This window comes from Phascolarctos cinereus, unplaced genomic scaffold (genome assembly GCF_003287225.1).
Source record: "Phascolarctos cinereus isolate Bilbo 61053 unplaced genomic scaffold, phaCin_HiC Scaffold_4;HRSCAF=312, whole genome shotgun sequence".
Classification (NCBI taxonomy): Eukaryota; Metazoa; Chordata; class Mammalia; order Diprotodontia; family Phascolarctidae; genus Phascolarctos; species Phascolarctos cinereus.
This window is the reverse complement of record NW_027555847.1, coordinates 216896560-216915428: the sequence shown is the minus strand read 5'-3', so window position 1 is coordinate 216915428 and position 18869 is coordinate 216896560. Positions and strand designations below refer to the sequence as shown.

Genomic DNA, 18869 nt, shown 5'->3' with positions numbered 1-18869 from the left:
GACACAGACCATGGAAGAAAAAACCCAAAAAATAAAGAAAATGAAAAATAGTTTGCTTTGGTCTGTGTTCAGACTTCATCAGGTTTTTTTTGGAGGTGGATAGCATTTTTTATCATGAGTTCTTTGGAATTGTCTTTGATCATTGTATTGATGAGAATAGCTAAGTTATTCACCATTGTTCATTGTTACTGTGTACAATGTTCTCCTGATTCTGTTCACTTCACTTTGCATCAGTTCATGTAAGTCTTTCCAGGTTTTTCTGAAATTATCCCGCTTGTCATTTCTTAGAGCACAATAGTATTCCATCACAGTCATATACCACAACTTGATTAACCATTCCCCAATTGATGGCATCCCTTCAATTTCCAATTCTTAGCCACCACAAAAAGAGCTGCTGTAAATATTCTTTGTACAAATAGATTTCTTTTTCTCCCTGCCCCTTTAAAAAAAAAATGTCTTTGGAATACAGACCTAGCCATGAAATTGCTGGATTAAAGGGTATGCACAGTTTTGTAGCCCTTTGGGCATAGTTCCAAATTTCTCTCAAGAATGGTTGGATTAGTTCACAACTCCATCAACAATGCAATTAATATGTATTTAATAAGAAATATTGATTGATTGGTACCACTTTTTACTGTTGCAGATGACAGTTTTCTCTGATGCTTTTGCTAATAGGATGACACACCCATGATAGTTCAGAACCAGCTAAAAATATAGTCATTCATTCATTTAACAATTATTTTGAAAGTCCCTATTGCATACAATACATTATACTAGGTTCTGGAAGAGATTTAAAAGAAAAGTAAGATAGAATTTCTACCTATAAGAAATTTTTTCTTTTTTTATTAATTTATTTTGATTTATCAACAATTACTTCCATATGCTTTTGAGTTTAAAATTTTTCTCCCCCTTCCTCCCCACTACCCTCCCCAAGATGGCACACAATCTGATATAGGCTATATATATACACACACACATTCCTATTAAACATATTTTCACATTAGTGATATTGTAAGTAAGAATTAGAACCAGTAGGAGGAACCACCAGAAAGAGGAAACAAAACTCAACAGAAGAGAAAAAAAAAAGCAAATAATATGCTTCGATCTGCATTCAAATTACCGGTAAGAAATTTAAAATCTAGTACTACTGGGGCTTAATAGTTTTCAACAATAGGACTCTTATGTGGAGGTTATTGACAAGCTAGCTGTTCTTCAGCTGAGAAGAAAACAAGAAAGCCATCTTAAACTCTGTAATAGGAGGACTAGTCAATCAGTCAACTAGCATGTCTTAAGCGCCTACTGTGTGCCAGATAGTGTACTAAGCTTTGGGAATACAAAGAAAGACAAACAACAACCACCACCAGTTCCTTTTCTTGAGGAGTTCACAACTGAATGGGGCTCAGAGGGAAGGCACTAAGATAATTTTGGTTACATGATAAATTTCCTGATAGAAATACCAGGAGTAGATGACAAAGGGTAGTCTTTTCAACAGATCTCATAAAATAGGATACTTTCTAATTTATCAAGGATACTTCAGTATCTAAGGGGGAAGGGTTGTGTGGAGTGGGTCTTCTAGAAATGGCAGTAAGCTTGTAGGAGCACTGGGCCCAGATGCTGAGCTCTGACTAGAATTCAGATCTCCTGATTCCAGTTAGCTGTGTGAAGCTAGGCAAATCACACACCTCTCTGAGCTTTGCTTTCCTCATCTGTAAAACTGGGACAGAATTCTTAACCTGCTTGCCTCATGGGTTTCTAATGAAAATTAGATGAGATTGACTTTGTACTTACTTGAAAGTTCCTTCACAAGTATGTAATGTGATTTGTGGCAGGACCTTTTGTAGTAGCAGAGAAGTAGAAACAAAATGAGTACCCCTCCATTGGGAGTCAGCTAGCCAAATAGCTGAATGTAAGGGAATGATATTATGTGGGAAGAAATTATGAATATGAGGCATTCAGAAAAACATGGAAGGTTTTGTGTATACTGTTTCAGAGTGAAATAAACAGACCTCCCCCCCTCCCCAGATCACTAAGATGAATTGAGCTGAGTAATTAAAATAAAAACAACAAACCAATAATGGTCCCAGACGACAGCAAATGAAACTCATCTCTTTTTTTTTTCCTAATTGGCAGATAGAGGATGAATAGGTCAGAATGTTGTGTACATTGTTGGATGCTCTCGTGATCTGTTTATCAAATGCTTATGCTTAACTATTTTCTGTGCTAGTAGGAGAGGGTTTAATTCCAGTGAGGAAAGGGAAGAAAAGGAAGAGGCAATATTTCTAGAAATGAGTGTGATGTAAGGCAAGGACAACTCAGCTGTCTACTGCTTAGAAGGGATATAACAGATAACACCATAGACCCTATTATAAACATTCACATTAATCTGGTGCTTGGCATTTGGCAAAGTGCTTTTCTTTTAACAACCTCATGAGCCAGGTTGCACTGATATTATTAGCCCCATTTCACAGATGAGCAAACTACAGCTCAGAACTACAGCTCAGGTGACTTGCTCAGGGTCACAAAACTAATTAATGTGGCAGAGACAGGATTGAAAAATATGCTAATGCCCAAGCCAGTGTTGTTGCCACTATACCCCAGGGCTTCTTCCTAGATCTACCCGGTCACAGACTTGGAGATGGAAAGGAGCTTCCAGGCTATTTAGTCTAATTCCTTCATTTTACTAAAGCTGAGGGGTTCTGGCCACTGGGCCACCTAGCTGCCCCTATCTCTGAGGTAGTAAGTGTCTAAGACTGGATTTGAATTCAGATCTTCAGAACTCTATGCACTGTGCTGAAAGTTGTAGGGCCAAAAAAAATTATCACTCTCAGTCTTAACTGTTGAAGAACCTGTAATAAGTTGGTCAGGGCTAGTCTTTCCTTCCTTCTTTCCTCCCTTCATTCCCTCCTTCCTTTCTTCTTCCTCTTTCCCTCTTCTCCCTTCCCTCCTTCCTCCTTCCTTCTTTATTTCCTTCGTTCCTTCCTCTCTCCCACTTCTCCCTTTCTCCCTCCCTTCTTTCCCTCCTTCCTTTCCTGCCTCAGAGAAGTAACTTGTCTAAGGCCACTCATGAACTAAATGGAACTAATGTATGTAAAGCCTTTTGTAAACTTTAAAGTGCCGCTTGAATGTCAACCATAGTTAATGTTGCCCCTGGCAGAGTCAGAACTGGAAACCAGGTTTAACTCTTAGTTCCAGGCTCTATCCACTGAATTATATATTCTTCTAACTTGTGATGATATTGACTCCAGCATACATAGCATAGTGTGATTTGGGACACCAATTCTGGGTGTCTCAAATGTCACTTTCTTCTAAAGACATAGGTGACCTTACCTCCAAAATGTCAGTTTCTATTATTACTAGGTAGCTGTAGCCTCTCAATTCAGCCTAGCCTTGTCCTCCTACAAAGATATTAGAAATTCTGGGGCTGATTGTTTATAATCTAGAATGGAAGAATGTGCCCTGTAGATTTAGAAGCTGTGTCTTCCTGGATCCTGTTCCCTCAATGGTGGCACACTTAACTTCTGGCTCAGTCTCTTTCTGATCTGGCCCTTTAGAACCAACTACTTGCTGATTGGTAAGAAATTTTTAAAAAATGTTTTGTGAAACCCCTTAAAAACATTAAGTGTGGCATGCCTATAGTCTGTTAGGAGAGAGTTGAGTTTGAATGCTTCTCTCCAAAGGGCCAGTTATCTACTAGTAGATCAAAAGCTCATTAAGTATAAGGAGTGCCTTCCAGTGTGCTAAGCATTGTGCCAGGCCCTGGGGGGTACAAAGATAAAAAGAAAGATAAAGAAAAACACTCTTCCCACAGCAGTACTTAGAAGTAGTTAGTGCAAGTGCAACCCCCATTTTATAGGTGAGGAAACCAGCTAGGTGGCATAGTGAATAGAGTGCCGGGCCTGGAGTCAGGAAGACTCATCTTCATGAGTTCAAATTCTGTCTCAGACACCTACTAACTATCTGACCCTGGGCAAGTCACTTAATATTATTTGCCTCAATTTCCTCATCTGTGAAAACAAGCTGGAGAAGGAAATAGCAAATTGCTCTAGTATTTTTGCCTAGAAAACGTCTGACAGGTTCCTCAAGAATCAGACACAACTGAAAATGACTGAGTGAATACACACATGTCCCACAGGCAGAAGGACCTGCCCACCACCATCCAGCTAGAAAGTGTCAGAGATGGGATTTGAACCTGGGTCCTCTCATTCTGAGGCCAACCTAGGAGATGAATCAATCAACAAACACTTTAGGACCAACTACATGACAGGCCCTGGGAATGTAGACACAAACACAAAACAATCTGTAGTCTCAAGGAGCTTCCATTCTATTGGTGAAGACAAAATATACATACATAAGAATTTATAAAATAAATTCAAAGTAAGTAGGAGGTGGTTTAGAGAGGGAGGGCACTAGAGCCATTCCAACAAGCAGATAGAAAGGAAAGACATAAAAGAGGGTAGAAGAATTCATCTCCCTCCACCAGAGATTGAGTTTGTGATACCCAGAATAAATTAATGTCTTTAGTGCACTAGGCATCATCCAAAATTAAAAAAAAATTGTTGCTAAATAGTACCAAGAATCCTGAGGTTAGCTAATATCTGTTTACAACATTTGAGGAAAGAGAATCGAGAATGAAGATGCTGCCCACCTCCTGACAGAAAGGCAATAGGCTAAATATGCAGAATGAGAAATGCTTTTTTGGACGTGGCCAATGTAACAATCTGTTTTGCTTGACTATTAATATTTGTTCAAAGGGTTTTATTTCTCTTTTTTCAATGTGTGTGTGGGAGTGGGATTGAGAAAAAATAAATGCTTGATAATAGAAATTTTTTTAAAAATAAAAATTTAAAAAATCAAATAGATCTGAGAGGGAAAACCCATACTTCATAATATATAGCAGTGAGATTAATCCCTGTTTGGAGTTATTTAGTTTGCTTCTCTGTGGCTGAGTCCAATCTATGAACTAGTTGTATTTGAAGGACAAAAACATGGGATTTGTTGCCTACCTTCAAGGAGTTTATTCTCTGGTTGGGGAGACTAGACTTATGCACACAGACCATTTAGAGAAAAATGCAAGATATTTAATAAAGTTCTAAGTTGGATAGAGTCAACTGCCAAAATATGTGGTACAGATAATAAGGGGATGGGAAGACAAATTATGTGAGGGTTTTTAAAGACATGTGCCACTGATTGCATTAAAATCCCCAAGAAACTATTGCTAGATTCAACTTGAAAATAGTTTTTATTTTTGCAGGTCAATTTATTGTACATGCCAACATTAGTAAAGACAGAAAAGGCCAGTGCCTTTTAATGCCATTAAATTCCTGAGGAGTAGGAAGGGATTGGGTTTTGTTTGAAAGGATGTGGAAAGTGGAAAAATAGTTATTCAGCCGAGGAGAAAGTTGGGAGAGTTGGCTGATAGAACTTGTTTTAATTTACTTTTGATGGGCTAGAACTCTAAATTCTTGCTGGCTTATTTCTTTTACAGTTATTAGTTGTAGGGGCATCTGGTGCATTATGGTTTCATCTTTGGGAAAAATGGGTCTAACAGGCATTTCCTTTAAATGAGGCTGTCAAAGGGCATTACCTGTGTTAAAAGAAAAGGCTTTTGTCATTTATGGTACAAGCTGGAATTTCTCTGCTGCTCATTCACTCTCTTCTGTCTTATGCTGTGTCTGTGTAGGTAGAGTGAATTAGGGAGAAGAGAAATCCTTGAGATAATTCAATCAGGAAAGAAAGCCAATTTGAATCATTCAGAGACTTCTAGAGGACAAGAGTGCTGTACCTTCTTAATTTACTTCATAGAGTGCTTGGCATAGTGTGGAGCCAGATCAAGATTTGTAATTTTTTGTTTCTCTGTATCAGGTTGAGGGATGTAGAGAGAGCTCAGTCTTCCAAAATAAGGACTTCAATTAACAATTCAATTTTATCCATGAAGAGAGAATGAAAGTGTAGCTGGGCACCCCTTTGATCAGGGGACTCCTAATGTGGTTCCATGGACCCCCAGGGGTCTTGTGATTATATTTCAGGGGGTCTGTGAACTTGGATGAGAAAAAAAAAATCACATCTTTATTTTTCATATTATCTCCCCCATTAGACTGAGAGCTACTTGAGAGCAGGCATTATCCCTTGCCTTTCTTTGTATCTCTAGACTTAGCTCAGTGCCTGGCACACAGCAGTCACTTATTAAATGCTTACTGACTGACTGTAGCTAAAATTTAGCATTTCCTTCAATTATGAATTTTTACAAACTATTCTGAGGAGGGGTCCATAGGTCCCACTAGACTGCCAGATGGGTCTGTGACACACAAAAAATTAAGAACCCTTTCTTAGATGATATACAAATCCAAGTTTTCCAAGCCAAATTCAGGAGAGAGTGGGAAGAACTATACTCCTAAGGAGGCAGGAGTTAAAAGATAATCGATTTCTTTTGGGGGAGGGAAATGACATTATTAAAATGTTGTGTTGTTTTTATATCTCATTTTTTGACATATCTCCCCCTCCCCTTGAACTCCACTTTATAATAATGAAAAAAAATTAGGCAAAAACAGATGATACAGTGATGACATGTGCAACATTCTGTCCCCATTATCCCTTGCTTCTCTGTCAAGAGGAGGAAGATACATTTCATCATCTATTTTCTGGGACCAAGAATGGTCTCCACCATTATTCAGAGATAAGCTTCCTTTTAATATTATGGTGGTTGTGTATATTATTCTCCAGGTTCTACTTAATTCACTCAGTATCAGTTCTAGTTTTCCAGCATTTCTCTGAATTTCTCATATTTGGCAATTCTTATTGTACAATAATAGTAATAACATTATTATTTACTAGTAATTTTATGAATATACAATAATAATATGTAGTATGCTTGAGCCAACTCAAGAGAGCTGATTATTATATTTTCAGTGTGAGCATTTATAATATGAAAGTTGGCAAGTACTATAAATTAGGGCTCGATTTATTATTTTAAGTCTTGAATTAAGAAAGTGATGGAGAAAAGGTAGATCAGTGTAGATTAAGCTTAAAAGTGTGTCATGCCTACATTCCCCCCCTAGAAAAGCTGATTGTTAATCATTTACCAGCACACTTCAGTTACATTCATTAGAGCTTTCCTTTAAATAAGATTGGTGCGTTTTATAAACTGTTCAATAAAAAAAAAAGCAAGCTTGTAAGTATTAGAGGGTCCACAATACAACTGTTTTCTCATCTACTTTTTAGCCAGCAAACATACTTTTTCTTATGTTATTATACTATTACATTATAATAAGTATTCTATTATTTTATTATAAGAATTATAAGATAGAATATTAAAGATGGAGGTGATAATAGAGGTTATCTAGTTCAAAAGAAGAAACTGAGGCCTAGAGAGGTTAAGTATTTGTTCAAGGTCATGCAGCTTAATGGCAGCTAGGTAATGACCAGAACCTAAAGGAAAATTGAGAGAAAAAAGAATATCCTGGATTGTGAACAGGGCAGTGAAAAAGAAATATTTGATCTTCGAAAACAAAATCAAAAAGTTCATTCTGTAAGAAATTGTACTGTGATGTTTTTTGGCTCTGACTTCTTTGTATCAGTTAACACCTCAGGACTACTCATGTAGCTTGTTCTCTTGAAGGGAAGAATAGTCTCAACCTTTAACTGGTGAGTGCACGTTTCCAAGAACTATTTTTTAAACCAGTTAGGACAGGAAATAAGCTAACCTTAGAATTTTATAGCATGCATTTCCTACCTAAGGATTTTAACAGCCATCAAAAGCTCAGTGGTCTTTGGAATGGTTTAGTGACTCCTCTTTTGTAAGACTCAAGTAGTCATACAAAAACAACACTGGGTAGTCTTTATCCTTTTAAAGGCTTTGCTTTTTTCCATATATTTGTAAAGGAAAGGAATTTGCAACCCTTTCTGTTTCTATAAATCTAGCAAAATGTAACAAGTAGTCACGTGACCTTTTCTCTGTTCCTCCTGGGACACTCCACTTCCTCTCTTCCAGCCCTTTGCATTGGCTGTCCCATATGCTTGGAATGCACAACTCAGCCTCCTAGAATCCGTCTCTTTCTTCAAGATGCTTCTCAAGTATCACCTTCTATATGAAATCTTTCCTGTTCTTTCAAATATTACTATCTTCTGTGTCCAACTTCCTTATATTAATTTGTATTTATTCTCTTTATATTCTGTGTCTATGTACATATGTCTTTGTTAGCTACCCCCTCTCCCAGAATGTAGGCCCTTTGAGAATAGTAATTATTTCTTTTATTGTATTTGTATCCTCAGCCTCTAGCACAGTGGCATGCATTAGGTGTTTAATAAATGCTTGTTGATTAGTGTGACCTTGGATGAGACTTTCCCTCTCAGGGCCTCAGTTCTATATAAAATATAGGGCCTTGTCGTAGATAATCTCCTAGATTCCTTAACTCTCATATCCTACATATGAAGTTGTGTGACGATATATAATAGTGGAATAGAAACCACCCAAACTCCCCCTTCCCCCAAAAAAAGTTTATTGGTGGTTTTTGTTTTTAACAGCACATTTTCATAGAACCTGACCTTAGAACAGAAAAATATAGGTATGCAAAACTGACCAAATAAAACCACTTTGTCTGAGAGCATATTTGATGTTCCTTCTTTTATTGTCTCTCTGCTGAATTGGGTTGGGGTGGTACAGTGGTGGTTTTGGTTTTTTTTTAGGCAGTTGGGATTAAGTGACTTGCCCAGGGTCACAGAGCTAGTAAGTGTCAAGGGTTTGGTCGGAGGTCGGATTTGAACTCAGGTCCTCCTGACTTCAGGGCTGGTGCTCTATCCACTGTACCACCTAGCTGCCCCGCTGGTGTTTTTCATCAACAGTGTTCTGGAACTTAGATTGCTCAGTGCATTTAATTTGAATTTTGATGTCTTTCAATGATATTTTCCTTTGCATTATTGTAATCATTGTGTAAATTGTTCGGGCTCTGCTTTCTACTTTGCATCAAGTCTCTCCTTGTTTCTCTGGATTTTTTTTCCTTATGGAACAGTATTATTTCATTACATTCATGTGCTATGATTTGATCAGTCATTCCCTAATCAATGGGCATCTGTGACTCCTTAGGAGATGTATATTTACTCAGCTAATTTCATAGTTCAACAAACATCTCCCTACCAACTTTGATTTTGCCTTTGCCAACTCATTGTTGGACAAATTTAGAGCCTGTGCAATTCGATTTGTGTACCGTTTGTGTAGCCAGTTTCACATGTAAATTTAGAAAATACGACATACAAGCTGCTTAATTTGCACAGTGTTTCCATTTCATGTGCCCTGTTCATGTTAACTATGTTATAATGTCAGTTGGTTGAATTGGCATGTTAAGCATTTCATATATTTAAACATTAGCTGTAACAGTTCTAAATTTAATATGTCCTTATTAGGTTTATTCACGTTTGCCCCTACCAGTGTTGAGTTTAAGCTAAATAACTTTTGTTTTGTTTTAATTAAAAACAACAAATAGCCAATTCGTTAGTAAATAGTGGCCAATAGAACAGTTTATTGACCTTTCACTTAAAAATATAAAGAAGTATAATTTCTAAATATGCATATAACTGCAACTCAAATGTGTTTTGTTTTCTAGTGACATATTTGATGCTATGTTTCCTGTCACTCATATTGCTGGAGAAACAGTCATACTGCAAGGTAACTTTCCTCCTGTATTTTCCCTGAATAAGAGCAAATGTCTGCAGGAATTTCACTATTTAATTCTGTTTTGATAGAAATATAAGAAGAAAATCATTTGTGCATTACAGAATTTATTAAATGTGTTCTAAGAACAGTGTGCTTAGCAAACTGTTATGACCCTGTTCCTAATTTTCCCTCTTCACTAAGTATTCCATATTGATAAAATCCAGAATATTGCTTTTAAATAGTATGAGAAGAAATTTTGAACATGCAATTTATCTAGACATGGTGGTCCATGCTATACTTGCAGGTACTAGTGGATGCTAATTCTTGAGGTTCAGTCAAGCTTGAGAGTTCTGGGCTGTAATGAGCTAAGCCAATTGGTGGCTAAGTCCAGTACCAATATGGTAAAGGTTCGTTAAGGAGAGACTAACCAGTATAGGTCAGAAATAGAGCTGGAGAATGCTGTGTTGATCAGTAGTGAGGCTGGATTGTGAGTAGCTCCTGAACTTTAAGCCTGGGCAATATAAAGAGACCCAATGAAAAGAAAGAAAGGAAGGACAAAAAGAGGGAAGGGAAAAAAAAGGAGAGAGAGAAAAGAGAAAGAAAAGAAAGAAAGGGAGAGAAGGAAGAAAAAAGAAAGAAAAGAAAAACAATGAGAGAAAGAAAAAAGAAAATGCTGTTTAAATGGTGTATGTAACTTACATGTTTTTAACTTTCTCACTACTCTCTATATTATCTTAAAAAAGATTTTTTTCTTCTCCAGGAGATGAAGGTGATAATTTCTATGTCATTGATCAAGGAGAAGTTGATGTAAGTATTTTCTGTTAACCTCAAGAAAATATGAACGCTGTTTGCTTTTGCTTTTTGATGACTCTTTAACTTCACTTATCAAATCTCATTGCTGGCACCAGCTTAGCTTATTAGAAGCCTCTGCCTGTGTGGTATATTCATCAATTATATTTTTTATGGGCAAAATTTTGTAGACCACAAAGGTGCTCGCTACAGTCTCCTTACTATATATCAATTTAGATTAGTATCACTGGTTCTCACTAGTCTTTCCTCTTTTCAGAAGTCCTGATTAACCTCCTTGGACCTCAGTTTCTTCATCTGTAAAATTAGGAGATTGGACTACGTGGCTTCTGAGGTCTCTTCTTGCTTTTGATCTATGATCTTTTGACCACTGTAATAAAATCTCAAAGAAGTATGTAATCTCCAATCAAAAAGACCTGTTGTTTGCTTTCCCATCCTAACTGTACTTTCACCCTGTGGCAAAACCTTAAGAATAGAAAGCTTAATATCAATCAAGTTGCCAACTTTGGGCCTCTGAGGAATGTTCTCAGTTTCAAACTTTTCTTTCTTTCTTCTCTCAAGTCCTCAGTATTTTCCCCCATCACAAGAACTAGCCTCTCTCAGACTCCTAATCTATTGAAAAATAGCAGCCATCTATCATAGGCTATCTCTTGTCCCTTATTTCATGTTTTAAAATCCTCATTACTTTCCCATGCATCCTTTCCCTCCTTTATGCCTATCTCTGAGGAAGAGGTGCTCTTCCTTAGTTAGCATAGATACCTTTTCTCTCTGCACTGATAATTCCATCTTCTCCATGGCTTGTCCCATCAATCATTCTTTGAATCATTTTCAGCCTCTCCTTATCTATTGGCTTTTTCTGCAATGCCTACAAATACACTCAGATTTACCCCTTCTTTAAAAACCTTACTATGACCCTGCCATCCCTTCAGGAGTTCAGGACTATTGTCCTGTAACTATCCTCCCTTTCACTGCCAGACTCCTGGAAAGATTGTCAACACTGATAGCTTCCACTTTCTTATCACCCACTCATTTCTCAATCATTTTGCGATCTGCCTTTTGACCCACCATTCAACCAAAGCTACTCTTTTCAGGGTTATCAGCATTCTCTTAATCTTTAAATCCAATGGTCTTTTCTGAGGCTTCATTTTGCTTGACTTTTCTGAAGTTTTTGTTACTATTGGCCATTCCCGTTTTTGGAACACACTCTCCTTTCTTGGCTTCCATGATGTTTTTCTCCAGTGATTCTCTTCCTATCTACCTGACCTTTCCTTCTCAGTCTTCTTTGTCACATCACCATCCGTCTCCTACTTTCTTAGAATGGATTTTTCCTAGGGTTCTTGCCCTGGAAGTTTCTTCTCTTCTCTCTCCAAGATACCCTCTGCACTTCTTTGACTCAATATGTATAAAATGGAACTCACAAATTCCCTTTCCTCTCCAATTTCAAACTTCCCTATTTCTGTTGAAGGTACCACCACCTTCACAATCACAGAGTTTCAAAACCTGAAACTCATTCTTGATTCTTTTCCTTCTCTCATCTAATCACTTGCCAATGATTGGTTGTACCTCCACAGCATTTCATACTGTCCTTCCCTCTCCACTCATGTAGTTGTTGATCTAAGCCAAACCCTGAGCACCTCTTTACTGGACTTCCATAATAGTTTAATAGATTCTTAGCTTCTAGTCTCTTTACTTTCAATCTTTCCTCCACATAGCTGCTAGAATTGGCTTTGTAATGCATTTGTCTGACCGTGACACTCCAGTGCTCAAGAAATTTCAATGGTTCCATGTTGCCCATATGATAAAATACAAACTCCTTAGACTGGCATTTAATGCTCTCCAGTCTTGTACTTTTGATCTGGTACCAATCATTGGCACAATTGATATCAATTGGTACAGTCTTGTAACAATCATTTACCTTTCTAGCCTTATTTCATAGTATTTCCTTGCACAGACCTTGCATTCTAACCAAACCACACTACTACTTCTTCACTGAACTTGATATTTCCCCATTCTGTGCACTTGTACAAGCCATTCCCCATGCCTGGAATGCATTCCCTCCTCATCTCTACCTCTCAGAATTCTTGCCTTCCTTGAAGGTTCAGCACTCCCTCCCTGAAGATTTCCCTAATCCTTAACAGCTACTCTTAGGGTTCTTTCTCCTCCATTTTTTTCTTGCATAATATTTGTTTGTGTACATGTTGTATATTTGAGAGCAGGAAACATTTCATTTTTGCTTTGTATGTCTAGCATCCGGCACAGCACCTTTTGTACATTCCAGTTTTTATTAAAAGCTTCTTGAACTGAACCCCAACAACAAATTAGCAAGTTATACTGAGAGGTCACTTTTTTTCTCTAAAATGTCATCTTTATAAAAAGTATCCACCTACAGTCTTCCTGGCAAATCATAGAAAACCATCAAAGAATTTCTCCTTTGTGGTAGTGTATGCTTCTTTCCAGTTTTGCCACAGCTGGTACCACAAAGCTGGCTGATTCTGAGGTTTGCCTGGGTACTGAACCCTCATGCAGTCCCAAATGCTGGAACACAGTTGCCAGACTTGATGGCATTCCCTCTTCATGAATGGCATTGTAGGACTGCATGTCACCCAGTGAGGACTATTTAAAGGATTTTTTCTTCTCACTGAACCTCAGGCAGCAGTTTGCATCCATTTTAGTGAAAGTTATTACATTAAAAAAAAAAAAAGAAAACACTTTTTTAGCAGTTTGTTTGTGTCAAATTGACCGTCTAATTGTAGTCTTTCTGGGAACTGAAAAAACTTTACCCTCTGCCTCTGGAAGTACATTACTTACACAGGAAATCCTTCTGACTCATTGTTCCTATCTTGCTGGCAAAATGTACATGTTAAGTCCGAGCCACAGAAAGGTTGTCATACTACAGAAAATTAAAAGGTAAAGCCATTTTCCTCCTTTTAGGGCCATTTCCACCTAAGCAAGTATCAGTTTATTAACTTTGAGACTTCTGGTGCAGGTTTTTTATGCAGACTGAAAAAACCTGCATTGGTTTTTGGATCTGTCTTAGCAAGAAACTGAGGCATGAAGAAGCTTGCTCGTTGAGTCGCTACAGCCACAAAGGAAGTCTGTGGTGGAGCTAGGATTAGAAGGCACAACTTCCTGATTTGTCCTGTGCTCAAACCACTTGACCACATATTCATCTCCTGCTGCTAAAGCATTTTTCTTTTGAAAAATAAAAAAAAGTACATAGACTGGCCAACAGAAACTACAGCCATGATCGAGTACAAATATTCAGCTGGCTATTTGATGCAAGAGAATGGGAACAATATTCTCCCTAAAGGTCTGAGGATGGAATAGAGTGCTTGTTATGGGGAGATATATAGAAGTGTAAGAAATAGTTCCTCTCCTTTAAAGATCTTAAAATTTGCTTGGAGGGACAGTGCATATGATATGACGGAAGAACTAAAGACAGAATTTTGCTGAGTGATGGATTGTGTGGTTAAGTTGCAAAGTGCTATAGGAATTCAGAGGAAGGAGATCAGGGAGGGCTGCCACCATCAGGGCAGGTTTATGGAGGAAATGGGTCCCAAGTTATGAACTTTGCTGTCTCATGATTCATTTTTTAGCTCCCAGGGGGTGGCAGAAAGAGCACTGAACCTGGGGTAAGGAAACATGGGTCCAAATTCTTTGACTTCTGTTCTTTTTTAATCTTTTTAGGCAACTGGGGTTAAGTGACTTGCCCAGGGTCACACAGCCGTAAGTGTCAAGTGTTTGGTCTGAGGCTGGATTTGAACTCAGGTCCTCCTGACTTCAGGATCAGTGCTCTATACACTGCGCCACCTACCTGCCTCCCCCATTTGACTTCTATGCTTAGCAAGATTCTGAAACCCATTAGAGGGATGCTTTGTGAGAACTCAGAAAGGGAAGCTGAGGCAGCATGATATAGTAAAAAGCTTAAAGTCAGAAGGACCTGGGTTGAAATCCTACCTCCCTCATATGCACACTGGTTCTGTGAGTCATTTTAATCTCTCTTTTTTTGTTTGTTTGTTGGTTGGTTGGTTGGTTTTAGGCAATTGGGGTTAAGTGACTTGCCCAGGGTCACACAGATAGTAAGTGTCAAGTGTTTGGTCTGAGGCCAAATTTGAACTCGGGTCCTCCTGACTTCAGGGCTGGCACTCTATCCACTGGGCCACCTAGCTGCCCCAATCATTTTAATCTCTTAATTCCCAAGCAATTCTTTAAAACTGTATCATCCAGAGAAGGTATGGCTTTGCATTCTTAGAAGTTTTTTTACTGGGAGCTACCTACACCAGTCAAATAAGTGTGTTAGTGTAATCAGCCAGCAGTCAATAAATATTTAAGTGCCTTCTATGTGCCCAGTGCTTTGCTAAGCCCTGATAAGATAAAGAAAGGCAAAAACAGTCCCTGCTCTCAAGGAGCTCACATTCTAGTGGAGGAAACAGCGTGCAGATATGATATAAACAGGTTCAATTGGAGATCACTCATGCAATCCATATGCACAAAATGGTGAAATGTGGGCTAGACAGTAGCAAGGACGTGAGGCAAGCAGAGGTGAGATGGCTTGCTTGGAGTCATAAACTAGTAAGTGCCTGAGATAGGTTGTGAACTTGAGTCTTCTTGACCCCAGGTACAGTGTTCTATCCACTGCGCCACCTCAATGCTGGTTCCCCTGTCATGGGGTGTCATAAGGTGGTGGTGGTGGAGCCTTCTAGCAAAAGCTAGCTGGCCGCTTAGTGTTAGGAATGGTTTAGAGGGTATTCTGATTCAGGTACGGTTTGGGCTTAATGCCTCCTAAAGTTCCTTCCAACTTTATCCCTGACTTTTATTAGCTGTGTGATCAAGGACAAGACCCTCAATCTCTCTGAGCTGCAGTTGTCTTGTTTGTAAAATGGGAATAATGCTACTTAGAATGAGTTGCCTCACAGCGTGGCTGTTGGGAACTTGCTTTGGGAAACCTATTTGTTATCCACTCTAGTTCAGTCCTATCCAATCCAATCCATTCGGGGTAGATCAGACTCAGGCTAGCAATCTGTTAGGTTGAGTTCCATAGGGGAATGAAATGAGTTACTTGTAGATCATTCAGCAGTTAACAAAAGGAGCTTCATTTAGCCATAGCATAGAAAGGATATTCAAGAACCATATAGGAGCACTTAGCTGAAGGTTGATATGGAAGTATGTCTGGTCAGTAGAGCTTGATGTGGTCTGGCTTTGGGACAACTGCCACTTGGGCAGGCCTTTTTATGATCTTAAGTAGCCAGCAAACCATGTTAGTCTGGCCAGAGGCTACAGGGAAGCTGTGTTAATGGAGGCTCAGCTTGGACCTTGGGTCAGTCAAGTTCCAGGGACAGCTTTATGGCTTGTTAGAGAAAAATTGAGCCTAATCTATGTGGGAATAAAGGGTGTGAGGGTGTGTGTGTGTGTGTGTGTGTGTGTGTGTGTGTGTGTGTGTGTGACTCCTATCACATAAACCATTTAAGGAGCTCATATTATCAATACCAGTAATTGGAACCTTTTCTTGATACTTGACTTCACATTCCTCCCTTCAGAATCAGAAATCTGATGGTTCCTGCATTCTGTCCCTAAAGATACTTTCCTTTCTACCTTTTTTCTATTAAAGATGGTAGAAATGATTAGAGTAGTTTCCTATTTCTGCACTAGCTGTACTGCTACTACTACTACTACTACTACATAAGTGTTTTCATCAAAGTGGGCATTCCCTCCACCAGCGCAGCTCATAGATCTTATAACATCTCATTAGATGGCTTCATGAGTTGTTGCTAATAATTCTATCACCCAGTATCCATCTTTTTGGTGATGGGTATTTCTACAATTAGCTCGGCTCATTTTCAGATGAAAGACTTTAGATGGACTTTTCAAACATTGTGGAACCTGTCAGAGCTTGCTCTTCTCTGACAGTCTTTGAGGATCTACCCCTTGAAAAAACATCCAAATAGGACTTTAGTCCTTTACACACTGGCTCTTAAAATTCTGCTTCTCCACCAAAATGATTAAACATTTAAAAGCTTCATAGAAAAGGGCCAACCTTGTTTCCAATCCAGGAATTTTTTTTAACTAGTTGATCACCCACAAGTCCCCCACACCCTTAACCCCCCAACTCCAGGATGCCACTTGCATTTCCTACCTCATTAAGGAAAGATAATGAATCAGTATGGCTACAGGTTCATTATCCTTGGTTACTGCCTTGGGAGGATAGATTTTTACAAGGCTATTTTAATTTTACCTCCTACACAAGAACTTTTTTGATGAAGTTGACTTTTCTGCCTACATCTTGTGTCACTTTTTTGGAAGGTGAGCTCCCTGTGGGTAGGGTTGTGTTTTGTTTTCTTTTGTGTCCCCACTGCCTTATCCTTTGTTATTGTTCATCAGTTCATTTCAGTCGTGTCTGACTCTTTGGAGTCACAAAGATTCATTTGGGTTTTCTTGGCAAAGATTGTGGAGTGGTTTGCCATTTCCTCCTCTAGCTGATTTTACAGATAAAACTGAGGCAAATGGGGTGAAGTGACTTGCCCAGGGTCGCTCAGCTTTGTAAGTGTCTCAGATTTGAACTAAGGAAGCTGAGTCTTCCTGACTCGAGGCCCAACACCCTACCTGGCTGCCCCGTAGTAGGTATATAATGCCCATAGTAGGTAATTAATGCTTGCTGAATTGTATCCTAAGGCATTGAGGTTATTTTGAATCCTGTCTGTATAGAAATTAGCGTAGGTGGTTCTTAGTTCAGAGAAACATACTGCTTGGGGAGTGTGCTTGACTATCCAGAGATATCTTCCAAGTTTTTCCAAGTAGAAGGGTTGCAACTAATGCTTTTGTTTTGTTTTGTTTTGTCTTTTGTCTTTTTTATGTTTTTTCATCAGTACCTAGGGCTTGGTTTGGCCACTTCTGATCCTGCCTGATGTTGGGGAAGATGCCCAAGTCATGAAAATGGTTTCACAGCCCCTTCTTTCAGCTAACTACCTATTCTTGGGTTCCCCTTCTCTTGCATAAATGTGTTACAGCTGGCTTGTCTCCAAGAGTGGGGACATGTGGAGGCAATTTCATGAAGGGAAAAAATTAGGTCACTTTCCAGTAACTGGAGTTCTCCAAATATATTGTCTTGGCAGATTCAATCATCCTCCCTCCATCCCTATACTAAAGTTGCTTTTGTACCTGTCTACCCATAATAGTTTGGTTAACATCAAAGAAGTCCCTTTTCTTGTATTACTTACTGATCATTGGCTTGCCAGCACCAGCAATGGAAGCAGAGGGGGAGGGGGCAGGAAGGGAATGGGACCCATCCTGTATTCCAATAGTGTATTCTGACTTCCTGGCTGGAGTCTCAAGCTCAGGACCATTATGCATCCTGATGGGACAATCCCATGTTTATGGGAAGTCTGGCAACCTGAGCTACTTTGGAGTTCCAAAATGAATGCATTAGCTCTTCTGGCCTCCATCAATCTAATCACATTTTCCAGCTATGTGATGTACTGAATGCAGGGTAGGGCTCTGGGTGTGGCCCTCTGAAGGAACCATATTCAGAGGCTCCTTACAGATGTGGGATGAACTTAATTTTCAATATAAATAGGAAGGTATGTGTAAATGAATAAGTCATAAAGTAGGAGTGCAGGCAAATGCCACATCGAAGGAATCAAAAGGTTCTTTGGATACTCAGTATGGAACCTGGGATGAAATAAATGGGATTTTGGGTAGTCTCTTTGAGTTATGGGGATATATATTATAATAATTACTGTTATTACTGCTCACGGATGTGAAATAGCCTGAGCAGGATAATCTAACCTCCACATTTCACCTCCTGGGCCTTACACAGTTCCTTTTGTTTATTTCTTTCTGTAAATTCACTTTTTCTTTTCAGTGTTGGCAATAAAGTAAAATAACCCCTGAACATGTGACCCAGATTGATGGCAACAGGTAGCCAGAAGCATGTCCAGTGGAGGCTTTCATATGCAATGTGGGAGGTTCCCTAGGATGGCATTTTATGACACTGATGATCCTCATTTTTATTGTGGGTGGGGGGAGGGAAGAAGCTTGGCATCTGCATAATTGCATCTAATAAAAAACTCACCTTCCTCTTATTGGTTACCTCTGGGTCTTAAGAAGAATAATGGCCTATTTTCTTTCATGGCCATTGCTGGTGGGGGAGAGGGGATGGGGAGAATGCTTTTACCTAGCAGGAGAACATTTCTTTCCTAAATGTACCCTCAAAATGGGTCACTGAAAGGGAGGGAGCCCACTTTGGCAAACTCCGTTGCTGACCAGAACCACAGGTGAACAAATGCCAAAAAATACCAATTTGAGTTTAAATTCGGGTTTTCAAGAAAGACACTGGAAATGCCTGCTGAGAGGTGCTTGTTGCCAAGAGCTATAATCCGTTTTTCTAAATATAAGAAATTTTTCTATTTGTTTTATTCAT

General features: G+C 38.9%; 1 protein-coding gene across 6 annotated transcripts in view; it reads left to right on the top strand.

The window, feature by feature from the left end:
* Window positions 1–18869, top strand: part of PRKAR1B (protein kinase cAMP-dependent type I regulatory subunit beta) — a 248302-nt gene that overhangs the window by 137058 nt on the left and 92375 nt on the right. For all 6 annotated transcript variants that reach the window (XM_020977318.2, XM_078152905.1, XM_078152904.1 and 3 more), the window contains 2 exons: window positions 9597–9658; window positions 10407–10453. In XM_020977318.2, coding sequence (XP_020832977.1) covers window positions 9597–9658; window positions 10407–10453 — 109 coding nt within the window. The remainder of the gene's footprint in view (window positions 1–9596; window positions 9659–10406; window positions 10454–18869) is intronic.